The sequence below is a fragment of the Bos javanicus genome, chromosome 13 (assembly GCF_032452875.1).
Source record: "Bos javanicus breed banteng chromosome 13, ARS-OSU_banteng_1.0, whole genome shotgun sequence".
In the NCBI taxonomy this organism is placed as follows: Eukaryota; Metazoa; Chordata; class Mammalia; order Artiodactyla; family Bovidae; genus Bos; species Bos javanicus.
The window spans coordinates 77,561,747-77,580,163 of NC_083880.1; the positions used below are offsets into that span (position 1 = coordinate 77,561,747).

The 18,417-nt window shown below is 49.6% G+C and overlaps 1 protein-coding gene across 2 annotated transcripts in view; it reads right to left on the minus strand.

The window, feature by feature from the left end:
• Positions 1 to 17,556, minus strand: part of PTGIS (prostaglandin I2 synthase) — a 54,137-nt gene extending 36,581 nt beyond the window's left edge. Inside the window, exons 1-2 of one of the 2 annotated variants that reach the window (XM_061437920.1) lie at positions 17,372 to 17,556; positions 881 to 1,004 (exon numbers count right to left, since the gene is read on the minus strand). In XM_061437920.1, coding sequence (XP_061293904.1) covers positions 881 to 910 — 30 coding nt within the window. In that variant the 5' untranslated portion in view covers positions 911 to 1,004; positions 17,372 to 17,556. Of the gene's footprint in view, positions 1 to 880; positions 1,005 to 15,767; positions 15,917 to 17,371 lie in introns of those variants that run through there. The other variant, XM_061437919.1, reaches the window with a different exon arrangement.
• Positions 17,557 to 18,417: the final 861 nt, after the last annotated feature.

The window sequence follows — 18,417 nt, forward strand, 5'->3', positions numbered from 1 at the left end:
CAGATCACTGCATATACACTGGATGGAAAGATGGATGGATGGGTGGCTACAAGTTGGTTGCAAACGAAATGTATAAATGAATGTTGGGTTCATGGATGGCAGGGTGCTAAGTGGACACTGGGTCAACAGACTGAAAGGAAAATGTTGGATAGATGAAAGTTAGAAGGATACATGGAAGTGGATGGATCAGCTGACTGTCAGGATACTGAAGTGGTGGATGGAGACAGACATAAATATACGTGTACAAAGTGGACAGACACTGGATGTTGAGAGGATGGATAACCGAATGCTGGGTGGCGGTGGCGATGAATGGCCACATGGGCAGGTAAGTAGGAGAATGGAAGCTGCTCAAAACTGAATCTGTGGATGAAGGGTGGAGGGATGCTGGGTCCATGAGTGGAAGAACACCAGATAAATCTGAGTAGACAGATGGAGGATTGGGTGACAAATAAATGAACAGACAGATAATGGATAGATATTTAGAAAGGTGGATAGAGGTTTGATGGAAATGGAATATACAAATGAATACTAGATAGATACTAAGAAGGAAGAAGGCTGCTTAGATACTGGGCAGAGACACAAAGGATAAGATGCTGGATGAGTGGATATGTGATAGACGTTGAATGAATGGATAGAGGTCAGTTAGATGAATGTGCATGCATTTGATAGATCTTGAATGCACAGCCGGGTGTTGGGAAGATGCTGGAGGGGTAATGAAGGGATGTGTGTTAGGTGAGTGTTGGAGTACAGTTGGATAGGCATACAGAAGGTTGGCTGGCCCACTGGACAGTTAGCATATGGATGGATATTGAAGAAATCAGTAAACAGCAGGTACGCCTGGTCCAGTTGCTCATCCCCTTCTTTCCCAAGAGGCACTTACAGTAAAGATGTCCCCGTGCTTCTCCTTCATCCTAGTGAGGAAGCCGGCAGCATCTTTTCCAAACTCCAAGGCGTGGCCCAGCCAGGGGATACTGCCCAGGTCCAGGGGAGGCTCGCCAGGTCGCCTGCAGAAGTCACGGCACTTGTCACCATTGGATAAAGCCCAGAAGAAGATAACGAGCGCGAGGCAGAGACCTTGGGAAGCCTGGCGTGCCGCAGTCCATGGGGTCACAAAGAGTGGACGTGATCTAGTGGCTGAACAAGAACAAGGCCTCCCTGAGGAGACAGTTAATCAAAGACTTGAAGGCAGAGAGGGAGGGAGCCACACGGAGGGCTAAAAGGAGACTCCCAGGCAGACAGAGCAAGTGCAAAGGCCCTGAGGTTGGACCACGCCTGGTGTGTTCAAAGAACGGTGAGGGGGCCAGTGTGGCTGGATTGGCAGCAGCAAGAAATAGCGGAAGCTGAGCCAGGGTGGTAACAGAGGCCAGACCAAATGCGGTCTTGGAGGCAACGCTTGGGTCTTTAGCTTTTTCTCTGAGGTGGGAGCAGAGGAGGGATAGGATTTGCTCAGGTTTTTACAAGGCTCCTTTTACTGCTGAGTAGGGAACTGACCACAGGGGTCTGAGAGTAGAAGCTGGGGAACCATTTGATGTTGCAACATATCAGGGGGTCCAATCAAGGTGGTCATCTCCCTGCAGGTGTATAAGGATACAGAGCTCTCCGTGTGAGCCAGCAAGGACCAGGGTCCTGGTCATCTCACACTTCCTGTCATGTCCACCAAGAGAGGATGAGGTTGGAGAGCATGGCAATGAGCAAAACGAAGAACCCGATTTAAAAATACACAGAGGAATCTGCATAGACACTTCTCCAAGGAAGATACACAAATGATCAGGAAGCACATGAAAAAAACGCCCTACATCATGAATCACTGGGGAAATGCAAATCAAAACAACATGTAGCACCACTTCAAGTCCACTAAGAGGCCATCGTTATAAAACAGAAAAAGGGAAATAAGGGCTGGCAAGAATGTGGAGAAATGGAATCCTCATGTATTTCTGGTGCGAATGTACAATGGTGCAGCTGCTCCAGAAACTAAACTAGCAGTTTCTTGAAAGGAAGAGTGACTATGCGACCCAGCAACAATCCAAATAATCGAACACACACATGCACATGTCAGTCAGTGCAGTTCAGGCGCTCAGTCGTGTCCGACTCTTTGCGACCCCATGAACTGCAGCACGCCAGGCCTCCCTGTCCATCACCAACTCCTGGAGTTCGCTCAAACGCATGTCCATCGAGTCGGTGATGCCATCCAGCCATCTCATCCTCGGTCGTCCCCTTCTCCTCCTGCCCCCAATCCCTCCCAGCATCAGAGTCTTTTCCAATGAGTCAACTCTTCGCATGAGGTGGCCAAAGTACTGGAGTTTCAGCTTTAGCATCATTCCTTCCAAAGAAATCCCAGGGCTGATCTCCTTCAGAATGGACTGGTTGCATCTCCTTGCAGTCCATGGGACTCTCAAGAGTCTTCTCCAACACCACAGTTCAAAAGCATCAATTCTTTGGCGCTCAGCTTTCTTCACAGTCCAACTCTCACATCCATACATGACCACTGCAAAAACCACAGCCTTGACTAGATGGACCTTTGTTGGCAAAGCAATGTCTCTGCCTTTCAATATGCTATCTAGGTTGGTCATAACTTTTCTTCCAAGGAGCAAGCATCTTTTAATTTCATGGCTGCAGTCACCATCTGCAGTGATTTTGGAGCCCCAAAATATAAAGTCAGCCACTGTTTCCACTGTTTCCCTATCTATTTCCCATGAAGTGACGGGACCGGATGCCATGATCTTCGTTTTCTGAATGTTGAGCTTTAAGCCTTTTTCACTCTCCTCTTTCACTTTCATCAAGAGGCTTTTGAGTTCCTCTTCACTTTCTGCCATAAGGGTGGTGTCATCTGCGTATCTGAGGTTATTGATATTTCTCCCGGCAATCTTGATTCCAGCTTGTGCTTCCTCCAGCCCAGCGTTTCTCATGATGTACTCTGCATATAAGTTAAATAAGCAGGGTGACAATATACAGCCTTGATGTACTCCTTTTCCTATTTGGAACCAGTCTGTTGTTCCATGTCCAGTTCTAACTGTTGCTTCCTGACCTGCATATAGGTTTCTCAAGAGGCAGGTCAGGTGCTCTGGTATTCCCATCTCTTGAAGAATTTTCCACAGTTTATTGTGATCCACACAGTCAAAGGCTTTGGCATAGTCAATAAAGCAGAAATAGATGTTTTTCTGGAACTTTCTTGCTTTTTCGATGATCCAGCAGATGGATGTTGGCAATTTGATCTCTGGTTCCTCTGCCTTTTCTAAAACCAGCTTGAACATCTGGAAGTTCACGGTTCACATATTGCTGAAGCCTGGCTTGGAGAATTTTGAGCATTACTTTACTAGAGTGTGAGATGAGTACAATTGTGTGGTAGTTTGAGCATTCTTTGGCATTGCCTTTCTTTGGGATTGGAATGAACACTGACCTTTTCCAGTCCTGTGGCCACTGCTGAGTTTTCCAAATGTGCTGGAATATTGAGTGCAGCACTTTCACAGCATCATCTTTCAGGATTTGAAAGAGCTCAACTGGAATTCCATCACCTCCACTAGCTTTGTTCATAGTGATGCTTTCTAAGGCCCACTTGACTTCACATTCCAGGATGTCTGGCTCTAGGTCAGTGATCACACCATCGTGATTATCTTGGTCGTGAAGATCTTTTTTGTACAGTTCTTCTGTGTATTCTTGCCACTTCTTCTTAATATCTTCTGCTTGTGTTAGGTCCATACCATTTCTGTCCTTTATCGAGCCCATCTTTGCATGAAATGTTCCCTTGGTATCTCTAATTTTCTTGAAGAGATCTCTAGTCTTTCCCATTCTGTTGTTTTCCTCTATTTCTTTGCATTGATCGCTGAAGAAGGCTTTCTTATTTCTTCTTGCTATTCTTTGGAACTCTGCATTCATATGTTTATATCTTTCCTTTTCTCCTTTGCTTTTTGCTTCTCTTCTTTTCACAGCTATTTGTAAGGCCTCCCCAGACAGCCATTTTGCTTTTTTGCATTTCTTTTCCATGGGGATGGTCTTGATCCCTGTCTCCTGTACAATGTCACGAACCACATTCCATAGCTCATCAGGCACACTATCTATCAGATCTAGTCCCTTAAATCTATTTCTCACTTCTACTGTATAATTATAAGGAATTTGATTTAGGTCATACCTGAATGGTCTAGTGGTTTTCCCTACTTTCTTCAATTTAAGTCTGAATTTGGCAATAAGGAGTTCCTGATCTGGGCCACAGTCAGCTCCTGGTCTTGTTTTTGCTGACTGTATAGAGCTTTTCCATATATAGAGCTGCAAAGAATATAATCAATCTGATTTCGGTGTTGACCATCTGGTGATGTCCATGTATAGAGTCTTCTCTTGTGTTGTTGGAAGAGGGTGTTTGCTATGACCAGTGCGTTCTCTTGGCAAAACTATTAGCCTTTGCCCTGCTTCATTCCGTATTCCAAGGCCAAATTTGCCTGTTACTCCAGGTGTTTCTTGACTTCCGACTTTTGCATTCCAGTCCCCTATAATGAAAAGGACATCTTTTTGGAGTGTTAGTTCTAAAAGGTCTTGTAGGTCTTCATAGAACCGTTCAACATCAGCTTCTTCAGTGTTACTGGTTGGGGCATAGACTTGGATTACTGTGATATTGAATGGTTTGCCTTGGAAACGAACAGAGATCATTCCTTTGTTTTTGAGATTGCATCCAAGTACTGCACTTCAGACCCTTTTGTTGACCATGATGGCTACTCCATTTCTTCTAAGGGATTCCTGCCCACAGTAGTAGATGTAATGGTCATCTGAGTTAAATTCACCCATTCCAGTCCATTTTAGTTTGCTGATTCCTAGAATGTTGACATTCACTCTTGCCATCTCCTGTTTGACCACTTCCAATTTGCCTTGATTCATGGACCTGACATTCCAGGTTCCTATGCAATATTGCTTTTTACAGCATCAGACCTTGCTTCTATCACCAGTCACATCCACAGCTGGGTATTGTTTTTGCTTTGGCTCCATCCCTTCATTCTTTCTGGACTTATTTCTCCACTGATCTCCAGTAGCATATTGGGCACCTAATGACCTGGGGAGTTTCTCTTTCAGTATCCTATCATTTTGCCTTTTCATACTGTTCATGGGGTTCTCAAGGCAAGAATACTGAAGTGGTTTGCCATTCCCTTCTCCAGTGGACCACATTCATACATCAAGACACACACTATTGTTCATAGTAACATTAATCATAATAGCCCCAAAGTGGACCCAACCCAAATGCCCACTGACTGATGAACAGACAAACACAGCCTGGTGTATTCATCCCGTGGAACATTATGCAGTCATGAAAAGGAGTGGAGTCCAGATTCCTGCAACAATGTGGAATCACCTTGCAACCACCATGCTGAGCGAAAGAAGCCAGACACAAAAGACCACACAGTGTGTGAGTCTATTTCTATGGAATGTCCAGAAAAGGCAAACCAATGGAGAGGGAAAGTAGATTTGTGGTCTCCAGGGTCTGAGGGGAGAAGGGAATGGAGAGACAGCTCATCAGGACCAGGTTTCTTTTTGGAGAAATGAAAATACTCTGGAGTTAGATAGCAGTGATGGCCACACCACTGGTGACGATACTAAAAACCTCTACTAAAAACGATACTAAAAACACATAATTCATTATATGTTTTGAAAGACTGAATCTTATAGTAGATGAACTGTATCTCATTAAATAAAAAAGGAAGGTGATATGATACAGTGAGAGGGTGGTCAGGGAGGGTCTCTCCAAGGAGGTGCCATGAGACCAGAGACCTGAAGAAAGAGAGGGGTGAACTTTACAGGCAGAGGGGACAGCAAGTGCAAAGGCCCTGGGGTAGGAGCACACAGGGCGAGGCTCTCAAGGCAGCAGGAGCCCATGTGGCTGGAATGGAGAAGACTGTGGGGCTGAAAGACTGGAGACGACCTGTGGACCAGAAGGGCCAGTGGCCAAGGAGAGAGTCTGGCTTTTATTTCAAGTGTGATGGAGACCCTCTGGAGGGTTTGAAATAGGATTTAAGAAGTAATGTGATTATGCTTTTAAAAGGTTGCAAGAGGGAATTCCCTGAGTGTCCCGTGATTAGGACTCTGCACTTTCACTGCATGGGACACAGGTTCGATCCCTGGTCGGGGAACTCAGATACTAAGATGGTGCATGCCACGCAACACAACCCCATCCCCCCAAAAAAGGTTGCAAGAGCGAGAGACAGGAGGAAGACGTGTCAGGAGACTAAATCAACATAGGTGGGAGTGGAGGCTGCAGTCCCTCATGAGCCAGGCCTAGCATCCGACTTCCCCGCTCCCAGGACAGGGGGCTTTGGTGCCTTGCCCAGCAGACCAGGGGGGACCACCTTCCCTTCATCCTTTTCCCCATCCCAGCCTACCTTCCTCCACCATGGCCTCTTGCCTCCTCAGTCTGACTGTTCCCCAACATAACCCAAACAGGGAGACAGGTGGTGGATGGTGAGACTGGCTAGACTGGAGGGTTGGAGTCCGGGCAGTTTGGAAGCCCCAGCAGGGGTGAGGGCGCAGGGCAGCAGGAAGCATCTCCCCAGCCACCGCCTCCTCTCCCCACCCCCACCCTGCCCCTGAGCCCCTCACTGAGCAGACTCACAAAGGTGCAGGCGGCTCTGGGACTCGAAGGGGGTGCGGCGGAGGACCCTTCTGTTCGCCCCTCATCTCTCTGGGAGCCAGCATCTCCCGAAGGCTCCGTTTCCAGGATGGCAGAGCACGGGTGGGAGGAGCCCAGTGTGCACCAGCCCCCGCCCAGCTCAGGTCGGAGCCCAAGGACACAGGAGTGGAGACTTTTGCACCAGAGCGGGGATTCGGAGGGGACAGGACAGGTCAGGGGCCCGACTTGAGCACCTCCTGGCTTCCAAGCCCTGCTTCTTGCTGGCCATGAGACTTTGCTTCTCCTGCCTGTTTCCTAGTCTGTAAAACTGGAGTGTTGACACTACTGACCACATTGGGCTGTGACAAAGATGAAGCGGTTACAGAACAGTGCCCGGTGCCTGGCAACCGGGGGCAGCTGGAGTGGGGCCGAGAAGCAGGACCAACGTGACTCTTGGGTACGTCGGCTATATGGCAGGTCCTATGCGTTCTCCAAGGGGTCTTCCCTGGTGCCTCAGGGGTACAGAACCCACCTGCCAGTGCAGGAGACGCAGGTTCCATCCCTGGGCTGGGAAGATTCCCCTGAAGAAGGAAATGGCAGCCCGCTCCAGTGTTCTTGCCTGGAAAAATCCCACGAACAGAGGATCCTGGTGGGCTCCAGCCCATGTGGTCGCAAAACAGTCGGATGCAACTGAGCGACTGAACAACCACAGCATGAATTTTCCAAAGGTTTCCTTGCTTGGTGATAACGACTGATGCCTGATGCGGCCTGAGGCTCACTGGTATTGGGAGAGCCAGTTCCTAGGCAGGTTGATAAGAAGCTCTGAAGCAGTGGTACTACAATATGTAGATGACATTCTGCTCTGTGCTGAGACAGAGGAAGCCTGTTCACAAGCCTCAGAAAATTTCTTAAACTTTCTGGCAGGCTACAGTTACTAGGCATCGAGAGAAAAGGCTCAGCTCTGTCAACAATCTGTTAGATATCTGGGCCTAATCGTATCAGAAAGGACTAGGGCCATAGGCCCCAAGAGGATTAAACCTATACTAAATCATCCCCTACCTATGACTTTAAGACAATTGAGAGGATTTTGGGGAATCACAGGCTACTGTCGCATTTGGATTCCGGGTTATGGGGAACTTGCCCAGCCTTTATATAAACTTATAGCTGAGACTCAGCAGGCCCAAACCGACAAGCTGGTTTGGTCTCCAGATACTCAAAAGGCTTTTAAGGCTCTTCAGACTGCTCTCCTGCAAGCTCCCGCTTTGAGCTTGCCCACAGGGTCAGAATTTAATTTGTTTGTCACTGAAAGAAAAGGTATGGCCTTGGGAATTTTGACACAACCCCGAGGGCCTCACCTGCAACCTATTGTTTATCTAAGTAGAGAAGCAGATGCAATTTCACGTGGGTGGCCCCACTGCTTAAGAGTAATTGGGGCAGCGGCTTTATTAGCACCTGAAGCTTTAAAAATAATTAATGGACGAAACCTTACTGTACTGACTTCTCATGATGTGAGTGGAATCTTAAATTCTTTTTTTTTTTAATTTTAATTTTTATTTTTTGGAATCTTAAATTCTAAGGTTAATACTTGGATGAGAGACAGTAGGCTTCTTAAATATCAGTCATTGTTGTTAGAAGGACCAGTAACTAAGCTTAAAGTTTGTGTAAATTTAAATCCTGCCACTTTCCTTCCTGAGAAGGAAAATGAAACACCTCATCACGATTTTCCCAATTCCTAACTTTATGCAGCTCGGGAAGATCTAATGGATATCCTGTCAGACAATCCTGACATGGAAATATTTACAGATGCCAGTTCTTCTGTTTGGGAGGGGAAGTGTAAAGCAGGTTACACCGTGGTGATGGCTGAATAGGTTTTAGAAGCAAAATCTCTCCCCCAGGGAACCAGCGCTCAGCTAGCAGAGCTTGTGGCTCTGACCTGAGCTCTAGAGTTAAGCAAAGGGCAGCAGGTAAATATACTGATTCTAAGTATGCTTATTTGACTTTACATGCTCATGCTGCAACATGGAAAGAAAGAATTTAAAACGGCAACAGGAGAACCTATTAAGCATTTCAGAGAGATCCAGAGACTTTTAACTGCTATATATTGTCCTAAAAAAATAGCTGTTATGCATTGCAAAGGGCACAGCAGGGATGCGAGTAAAGAAGCCAAAGGTAATCAGCTGGCTGGCTGTCAAGCCAGAACGAAACCCCTCGCTGCAGATGCCTTTGATCTGGACAGGTACTGTGAACAGGAAAAACCACAGTACACTGAGGAAGAATTAGAAAGATATGAGAAAAGAGGAGCAAAGATGACTGATAAAGGATGGTTACAGTCCGAGGATGGACGATTAGTACTTCCTGAAATTGCTCGATGGAAAAGTTTTCCTAAAGCTTTAGAATTAGCTAATCATGTAACTCAGCTCTCAGCTTTCCAACAGGCACTAACTGAACTCCGGGAGATGACTCCTGACCCAGTGTGAGTCAAGCAAGCCTCTATCTGAGCCAGGAACGGAGGTCCTGATAAAAACATTGGGATCTAGGGGCCAGTCGCTTGGGCCCCTCTGGGAAGGCCCTTACCAGGTTATTCTTTCTTCTCCCACTGCTGTCAAAGTGCCAGGAATTGATTCATGGGTGCATCACACTCGAGTTAAGAGGTGGCACCCTGACCAGAACCAAGTGGTGTCGTTTTATGCCTTTTCTTTCTATGCTCTGACTTTGTACTTTTCAGATGGGCCTGATAATCTATATGGGCCTACTTCTGCTGACTCCGTAAGTCCTGAGTCTGCCATTTGACCCTCCAGGCAATGCCTTCCTGTCCTGGGCTCATTCCTACTTTGCATTCCACGATCGGTCTAATTGCTGGGTACTTTAATAAAACTTTATTACACAAAAGCTCTGAGCGATCAAGCCTCGTCTCTGGCCCCGGATTGAATTCTTCTCCTCCAGAGGGCAAGGATATCAGCATCTTTTCGTGGTTCAGCAACGACCTTTCAGTATTCTTTGCAGAAGGAAGTATTCCTATCAAGCCCATTTTACAGCAGATGAAACTGAGGCCCAGAGGGGGCTAAGCCACTTGCCCGAGGGCCCACCGTGGAGGGTCTAGGTCTCTAATCCAGGCAGGCCTGGTTACGGAGCCCACAGTCTTTATCCAACCCTGGCCCCAATTCACCCCAAGTGGCCACGTGGACCCCCACTTTTCCGGTGAAGTGACTGAGACACAGAGAGGTTTCAGCGACCTGCCCAGATGCAGGAGGTTTTCGCCCAAGACCTATTTTGGGGAGTGGGTGGGGCTTCCTTTCCATGCCTTTCACTCAGGCTGCCACCGGAGCTCCCCAGCGAGCCCGCTATTATTGCTGGCATCACTCATCTTTCCCCAGTAAAGTCCCGAGGAGGCGCAGACAAAGGCAGGAAGCTGGGGGCCCGGGCGTCTGACCCTTGAGGTGCCAGCGGCTCCTTCAGCCCACGGGCCTGGAATCCAACTCAGGCCCCAGTCACATTCCAGGGTGACTCAGCCAGAGGCCAGCAGGGCGGAGGAGGCTCTATTTTGGGGTCTGCGGTCTCTAGCCTCGCCCACTAACACTCTCACTGATTTGAGGCACCGCCAGACCCTGGGGGACAGGGATGCCGGGCTTGACTCTCTCATCCACAGCTCCGGCCCATTCGGTGGACCACTGCCCGCCCTTTCTGGTTCAGATACGGAGGCAGCTCTTCTGATCCTCCCGGGAGCCTTGATTCTCACCACAAGAGTTCCTCATTGGTGCTCAAAACCTGCTCATTATTTGCTCACAGACCCCACCGCCAATCCCACGTCCTGTCCCGTCTCTCTCTCCCTTGAAACTTTGAGAGAATCAGGGAGGAAGTCATGCCTGGAAAACACCCACCTTTGGGCCCCTTGACGTATCCCATCCTTTCTGTGCAGAATGTGGACACTTCTTATAGACCTAGTCCTGAGAACAGTGGGAATACTGGAGTGGGTTGCCATTTCCTTCTCTGTCTGGGACATAGTAGGCGCTTAATGCATATGTCTCAGTTGAATGAGTCAAGCACACAGTTGGCGCTCAATGAGCAGCACCTGCCTCCCGGACTTGAAAGAGGGTTCAGGGAGCTAGTGCAGGTCAGGCGCCTGACACACAGCCCATGTTCTGGATGGCCCAGAACAGAAGCTGCTCTTTTAGCTGAGCAGTGTGGGTAGGTGGATTGCCGGGCTTCTCTGCTCAGGAGTCTCAACTCCTTCAGGGCCTCGGGGAGGATTCCATGGGGGACCAGAGACGCTGTTTGCTGCCCAGTTGAGTTAGAACCTCCTGAGCTTCTGTTTAAACTGCTTAACCCGTTCCTTCCCCAGCATTCATTTGCAGGCTGCCGGCTGCTCACCAAGGGCTCCCCCAACCCTCTGCACTTTTCCCTCTCGTTGCCTCCAGGGTGTAGAAAAACCACATGGCTGGCTTGCTCTAGCTTGTTGTTTTCCCATTTTTGCAACGGACACAGATTCATAGAACTGTTTCTCAGCATAATAAAGAAAGAAACAGTAGAGCAAGCACAGCGATAAGTAGAAAAGTTGCGTGTTGGAGAGGCAATAGGGAGTGGTGGGGACTGTGGCAAGGTTTAGAGAGAGTTCTGCTGCTGAGTGCCAGGCAATTGCCACGAGATCTTCCAGGAGAAGCAGGAAATCTGGAACTGTGTGTGTGGACTCCCCCAGTTTTCTCCCCTTGTACTGTGTGGTGCACACCAGACCCACCTGGGTCTGAATCCAGCCATGGACTACCATTTGGGGACCTCCAGTTACTGCACGTTGAAATGAGACAGTTATTTGTGCCCAGTAATTCTATATCCTGGAAGGGCCCAGAGCAGCCCTTGTGCCTCTAAGAACCCTTATCTGATGCCACCATGACCTCTGATTCCCCGCCCCCCACCCCCGCCAGCGAAAAGGGTCTCCCACCCAGGAGACCTCTTCCAATGCTCCCTGCAGCAGCCACAGAAGCACAAAGAGGAAGACCAATGCATTCGTCCTGCTGCAGTGGGATGGGGCATGGGAGACCAGCTGCACGAGCCATCTCAGAGCACAGATGGAGAGACTAAGGCCCGGAATGGGAGACCAGCTGCACGAGCCATCTCAGAGCACAGATGGAGAGACTAAGGCCCGGGAAGTAGAAAGGATGTTTCTGATACTCACAAGGGAGAGCATTAGCCCCAGAGGGCCCAGGAGTTAGACTTCCAAGTCCCAACCCAAGACCTCCTAACTCCACACTCACACCAGGGGAAACATTCATGGTAACTGAGCCAGGTTTGAAAAATCTTTACCTTGATGGCAGAAATTTGAATTTGGACTGGGAACTAGATATTAAGAATTATCTTTTGGGTTGGGGGCGGGGGCGGGGGGCGGCTCCCCTCGTGGCTCAAAGGTAAAGAACCTGCCTGCCAATGCAAGAGACACAGGTTTGATCTCTGGGTCAGGAAAATCCCACATTGAACAACTACTCAGCTTGCTCTCTAGAGCCTGGGAGCTGCAACTAGCCCCCGGCTGCTAGAGCCTGTGCTCCTCAACAAGAGAAACCACCGACGTGAGAGGCCTGTGTACCACAGCGAGAGAGTGGCCCCTGCTCACCAAAACTAGAGAAAAGCCCACACAGGAGTGAAGACCCAGCACAGCCAAAAAAATAATAAACTGAAAAAAAAAAAAAAAAGAATTATCTTTTAGGGAACTCCCTGGCAGTCCAGTGGTTAGGACTCTGTTCTCACTGTCAAGGGCCCAGGTTTGATCCCTAGTGAGGGAACTAAAACCCCACAAGATGTGTTGTGCATCTAAAAAAAAAAAAAAAAAAAAAGACAGTAGAAATCTATTTTTTAAAAAAAGAAATTTTAACATGTATGCTGAAATACTTAGTGTTGAGATATCATAATATTTGTAATTAAAAATATTATCAACTGTCAAATCAAGTGGCAGGTGCAAGAGTTTCCTATACAATTCTTTTTATTTTTTCTATATAGTTGAAATTTTTCATAATTAAAAACGTTTTGATTTTTTTTTTTAAAGGCCAAAAGTAAAGACAAGAGTAACTGACTGGACTGAAGGTGAAGGTGAGGTGAAGTTGCCCAATTGTCCGACTCTTTGCAACCCCACGGACTATAGCCTACCAGGTTCTTCTGTCCATGGGATTTTCCAGACTGACTGAAGCAGTGCTTTTTTTTTCTTTGAATGAGAAAAGCAACAGTTTTGGACCCAGCTAGATGTACAGTATAACTTTCATGCAGACATAAGGAGGTCACTTAGCCTTCCTAAGCCCCAGCTGTCAGGTATGGTAATGGACCTCACCTGGGGTGCTGACCAGGAGCGAGCAATGAGCCATGGGAGAAGCATGGCCTTGAGTGTTTTGACTCAAACTTTGAATCACTGTCTACACAGCATCAGTCTCATGTCTCTCTTTTCCAACACTTGATTATTTGTCCTTCCTTCCATCTATTCAAGGCTATGGTTTTTCCAGTGGTCACGTATGGATGTGAAAGTTGGACTGTGAAGAAAGCTGAATGCCGAAGAATGGATGCTTTTGAACTGTGGTGTTGGAAAAGACTCTTGAGAGTCCCTTGGACTGCAAGGAGATCCAACCAGTCCATTCTAAAGGAGATCAGTCCTGGGTGTTCTTTGGAAGGACTGATGCTGAAGCTGAAACTCCAATACTTTGGCCACCTCATGCGAAGAGTTGACTCATTGGAAAAGACTCTGATGCTGGGAGGGATTGAGGGCAGGAGGAGAAGGGGACGACAGAGGATGAGACGGCTGGATGGCATCACCGACTCGATGGACATGAGTTTGGGTGAACTCTGGGAGTTGGTGATGGACAGGGAGGCCTGACGTGCTCCAATTTATGGGGTCACGAAGAGTCGGACACGACTGAGCAACTGAACTGAAGAATCTTCTGATTGTAGCTGCTTCTCTTACTATCTTAACATCATGTGGTTTAAGACTTTTGGGCATTCAGATCATGAATAAAATGTGTGGGAAGAGTGAAAATTCATTTCTTCTGAAAATTAAAAATTCTTATAGCCTAGATTTTTAATCCAGGTGACCCAGTCTCAGTTTCCTCCTCTGTAAAACAAGGGTAACAAGAGTACCCCCTCGCTGAGCTGGAAGAAGAAAATGAGACTGGGGGTCTCAATTGGGGTCCCTGTGGGGTCTTCCAAGGGTCCAAGCAACTGCCCCCATGGTCTACAAAACGCTCCCCACCAGCTGTCAGTGACCCTCATACCCACCATAGAGCTATATGTGAAAGTCACTCAGTCGTGTCCAACTCTTTGCGACCCCATGGACTGTACAGTCCATGGAATTCTCCAGGCCAGAATACTGGAGTGCATAGCCTTTCCCTTCTCCAGGGGATCTGTACAACCCAGGGATCAAACCCAGGTCTCCTGCATTGCAGGCGGATTTACCAGCTAAGCCACCAAGGAAGTCCATAGAGCTACATGGACAGATGTCAAAACGAAACTCTAGAGGAAAACAGCAGAGGTGCAGTCCAAAAACAACTCTTTACAGCATTTCCAAAAAGCCTGACAACTTAGCAAAAATAATTCATAATCCATGGGGAAACTTATCTGTGGTCTTTTTTTCTTTTTCATTTTTCCAGGCAAATGATTGAATGTATGGTTTTAAGTTTCACCTGGAAAGATGTCTAGAGGTTGAAGAAAACTAGGGTGAAATCATTGTTTGGAAATTCAACCAACACTGTTTAAACTAAAAGGTTTCCAGAAAATTTCTGTAAGCTTCAGACACACTGATTTAAACACACTTTCACTTCCCTGAGTTTTCTATGGGCAAATGTCTGAGTGGATGAGAAAAGCTGGGAGGCTGAGAAGATACGACAACCAAAGGCACTGAGGCACCCTGGATGAGATCCTGGCACAGAAAGAAGACGTTAATGGAAAAACAGACGAAATTCAAATAAAGCTTGGAGTCTGGCTAATTTTAACAGGCCAGTGTTGGTTTTTTTAGCTTTAATGATTGTACCACGATAACGTAAGCCATTAACAATAGCTGGAATTTGGTGAAGGGTATCTGGGAACTCTTTGTACAACTTTCCTGTAATATAAAACCAATGTAAAATAAAAGGCGTACTTAAAAAGATCTGGAAGGTTCCTCCCAAATTAATCAACAGGAGAGGTACGGAATTGTTGGGAGGGTAGTTAGAAGGGCTTCAGTCTTATCTATAATGGGATAAATGCTTAAGTCAAATGTAATTCCTTGTTCAGTTCAAATTAATCTTTTAAACATTTTTTAAAAAGAGACTTAACTGCCATCTCCTTGATTTAAATTTTACTTTTCTCCTAAATGGCAGATTGTCAAAGGAGCAGGAGAATCATAGGAAGATGAGACATTTGGTTCTCCTTCTCTGCCAGGCTACCAGACCTCAGCAGAAGGGAGCCCCCTTTCCAGGAGTGCGTTTCTCAGGCAGAAGGAAACACGGAGACTACTCAGCCCCTTCCCCTGGGTCGGGGAATCCTGTGGAAGGTGGTTCCAGGCCCGGTAAGAGGGCATCCTTCAGAGCCTCTGCCTTCCTGGCCTCAACCCTGCCATCTGTGTAATGGGGAGAGGAACAAGGCTGCCCACACGCTGCTGAGAGCACGGCTGGGGGCTGATGCAGAGCTGCTGCAGGACGCAGTCAGAGGCTGAAGGGCAGGAGAGGGCTTCTTCCACCCGGGAGTCACACGGAGCGTGTCCACGCACCCACTCTGCACCCCTCAGGGTTCTCACTGAAACCCCTTCTCAGGTACTGGCGCGGAGCTCTGGGCCAGGCCTGAGCTTCTTGCGGTCCAGCCCTGTTAGTGTGTGCAGTGGGTCATCAGCCCTCTGGGACCCCTGTCCCGGCACCTTCCCGCGCGCGTCTCCCCAACTTTGGGCCCGGCCCTCTCCCCAGGACGGGAGATGAGCGCAGAAGCCCCCCTTGACCGGAACCTGGACCCCCACCTCCAGCCTCGCCTGGGGGATGGCGGGGACAGCGGGAAGGTGACCCCCTCCTGCCCGGGGAACTGGAGCTGGGGTAGGGGGCTCCGACACGGGCCTGAGCGGGGTCGGCGACCCCCTGGCTGCAGCCGGGGGGCGCGCGCCCGAGCGGAGACGCCCCTTTGTCTAGCCTGGGGCCGCGCGGGCCGGCCGGGTTGTGGGGGGAGCCGGGACCCGGCCGGCTTGGGGGGCACTCACCGCGTGCGGCGGCGGGTCAGCAGCAGCAGCAGCAGCAGCGCGGCCAGGAGGCCGAAGACCACGGCCCAGGACATGGCAGGGCTGGCGTCCAGGCTGAAGCGGCGGAGCGCGGGAGGCTGGCTCGGGGGCTTCGGGGCCAAGGGGACCGGGTCCCGGGGCCGACTCCGCCCCCAGCCCACGCCCCGCCCACCCACCGGGGGCGGGGCCCGCGAGCGCTCCAGTGTCCCCAGGGCGGGTGGGATCGCTCCCGGGCTCAGCTCCCAGGAGCAGGCTCCCACCCGCTGGCCCTGGAGAGGGGGCTTGGTCGGACGAGCTGTGGAAAGTGCGGCTGCCGGGGAGGGGAGATGCTAGCTGGAAGGGAAGGCGGACGACGGGAGGGGTGATGTAGGAGAGAGAGGGGGACTACAGGGAGGGAGGGGTCCTGCGGGGGGGCGGTGGGTGCTGTTGAGCAGGGATGGGGGACCTGAAGAAGAGGAAGGAAAGGAGTATGGGGGGCACGGAGGGGTGGCGGGGATAGAGAGGCAAGTGCTAAGATGAGGGGTCCCATGGAGGGAGAGGAGAGACAGAAGTGGGAGGGGCAGGAAGGGGCCTTTCCTCCACTCTCCACCAAAGTATCGGCCACCACGGAAGACTCTCCCCCTGCCTTCCCCTCGCCCCCTCCCCCCACCATCCCATCCCCACCCCAGAAGGGCTGCTGCTGCTGCCGACTCTGTGCGACCCCACAGACGGCAGCCCACCAGGCTTCCCCTCCCTGGGATTCTCCAGGCAAGAACACTGGAGTGTTGCCATTGCCTTCTCCAATGCATGAAAGTGAGAAGGGCTAGAGACCATTAATTAGTTTTCTATTCTGTTGGTCCAAGTGCAGTGGGGTTGGGCTGGATTGTATCACCCCTATATTGCCTTCAATAATACTTTGGCCACCTGATTGCAAAGAACTGACTCACTGGAAAAGACCCTGATGCCGGGAAAGATTGAAGGCGGGAGGAGAAGGGGACCACCGAGGATGAGATGGTTGGATGGCATCACTGACTCAATGGACATGAATTTGAGTAAGCTCCAGGAGTTGGTGAAGGACAAGGAGGGCTGGCGTGCTACAGTCCATGGGGTTGCAAAGAGTCCGACTCGAATGAGTGACTGAAGTGAATTGAACTGAACTACGGTGGAGGGGACGCAAGAGCTCAGGGCATCTGGCTCTGAGTCCCCCATTCACAATTGTAATGGACAAACCAATGAGCCTGAGTCCACCACCTGTTCCGGAGCACAGTACACACTCAGAATACAGTGGCCATTGTCACCATTACCTGGTGCTTAGAGTGCTGGCTGGGCTTCCCAGGTGGCTCTGTGGTAAAGAATCCGCCTGCCAGTGCAGGAGACATGGGTTCGATCCCTGGGTCAGGAAGATCCCCTGGAGAAGGGAATGGCAACCCACTCCAGTGTTCTTGCCTGGAAAATTCCATGAACAGAGGAGACTGGCGGGCTACAGTCCATGGGGTCACAAAGAGTTGGACACAACTGAGCTACTAGCACTAACCTTGGCCGGGGAACTTCACCTCTTTTAAGCCACTTCCTTGTCTGGGAACAGAGAGGTCAGAGTTGTACTTTACCTTGGCAGGTTGCTGTGAAGAATCCACGAGAGCTTGTCAGTGAAGGGAATTACAAACTAGGAGTGCTGAGCACATGTGAGTTTTCCGAGGCCATGGGGCCGAGCGTGGAGGTAGGACCCAGGAGGTCTGATTCTAATCCTGTGTCTGCCACTCACTGCTTGGTGAATTAAGGCAGGTTTTGTTTCATCTTACTGATAGCCCTTGGAGGAGTTGTTACTCTCCCCTGGCCTCCTGGCTTCTGCCCTCATCTCTCTGCAATGCATACTTCTTACAGTAGTCAGAAGGACTTTTCTAGAACCTCAGTCAGATCCTCTAGTGAAGCCTACTCAGAACCTCCATGGTTCCACGTTGCTCAGCCCACAGGGTCCTGTAAGGACTTTGACCTGCCCCCAACCACTGTTACCTCCCTGCCCTCCTCTCTCCTAGCTCTGCTCCAGCCACACCCACCTCCTGTGCCCTCACGAGTGTGCCAGACTCACTCCCACCTCAGGGCCTTTGCACTCACTCCTCCCTCTGGCTGGCCACTCCTCTCAGATCTGTGCACAGCTGGCTCTTTTCACTGCACCCCTCACCCCTCCGTCCCTGCTCAGTTGTCATCTCCTCAGAGAAACCCTCCCTGTCTGCCTGTCTGTTCTCGAGCAGCCCCACCAACCTTGTCTGTTGCCTTGAACCGGTTTGTTTTTCTTGACAGTACTTAACATTTCCTGCTATCATATTAAAGATTCATTTATTTGCCTGTTTAATGTCGGCTGTCAAGGCAGTTGGATGACCCTCGTGCGGCCTCCAGCAGATTTAGAACATCAAGAGTCAAAAGGAGTTTCTTGAACCACTTGTTTATTTATCCAGCTTACTTGCCGGTGAAGCCAATAATCCCAAAAAGGCCATGGAACGGGCCCTGGAGGGTTTTCTCCAAATTTGGGGAGCCCCACAGGGCAGCCTTCTGGCAACGGGGTTCACAGCTTATCTTGGCGAGTGCTAAACAGGGTGACCCCAGGTGGTCTGCGCCTCATCCTCTAGCCGAGATGCCTCATGGGTGAAATGAGGAT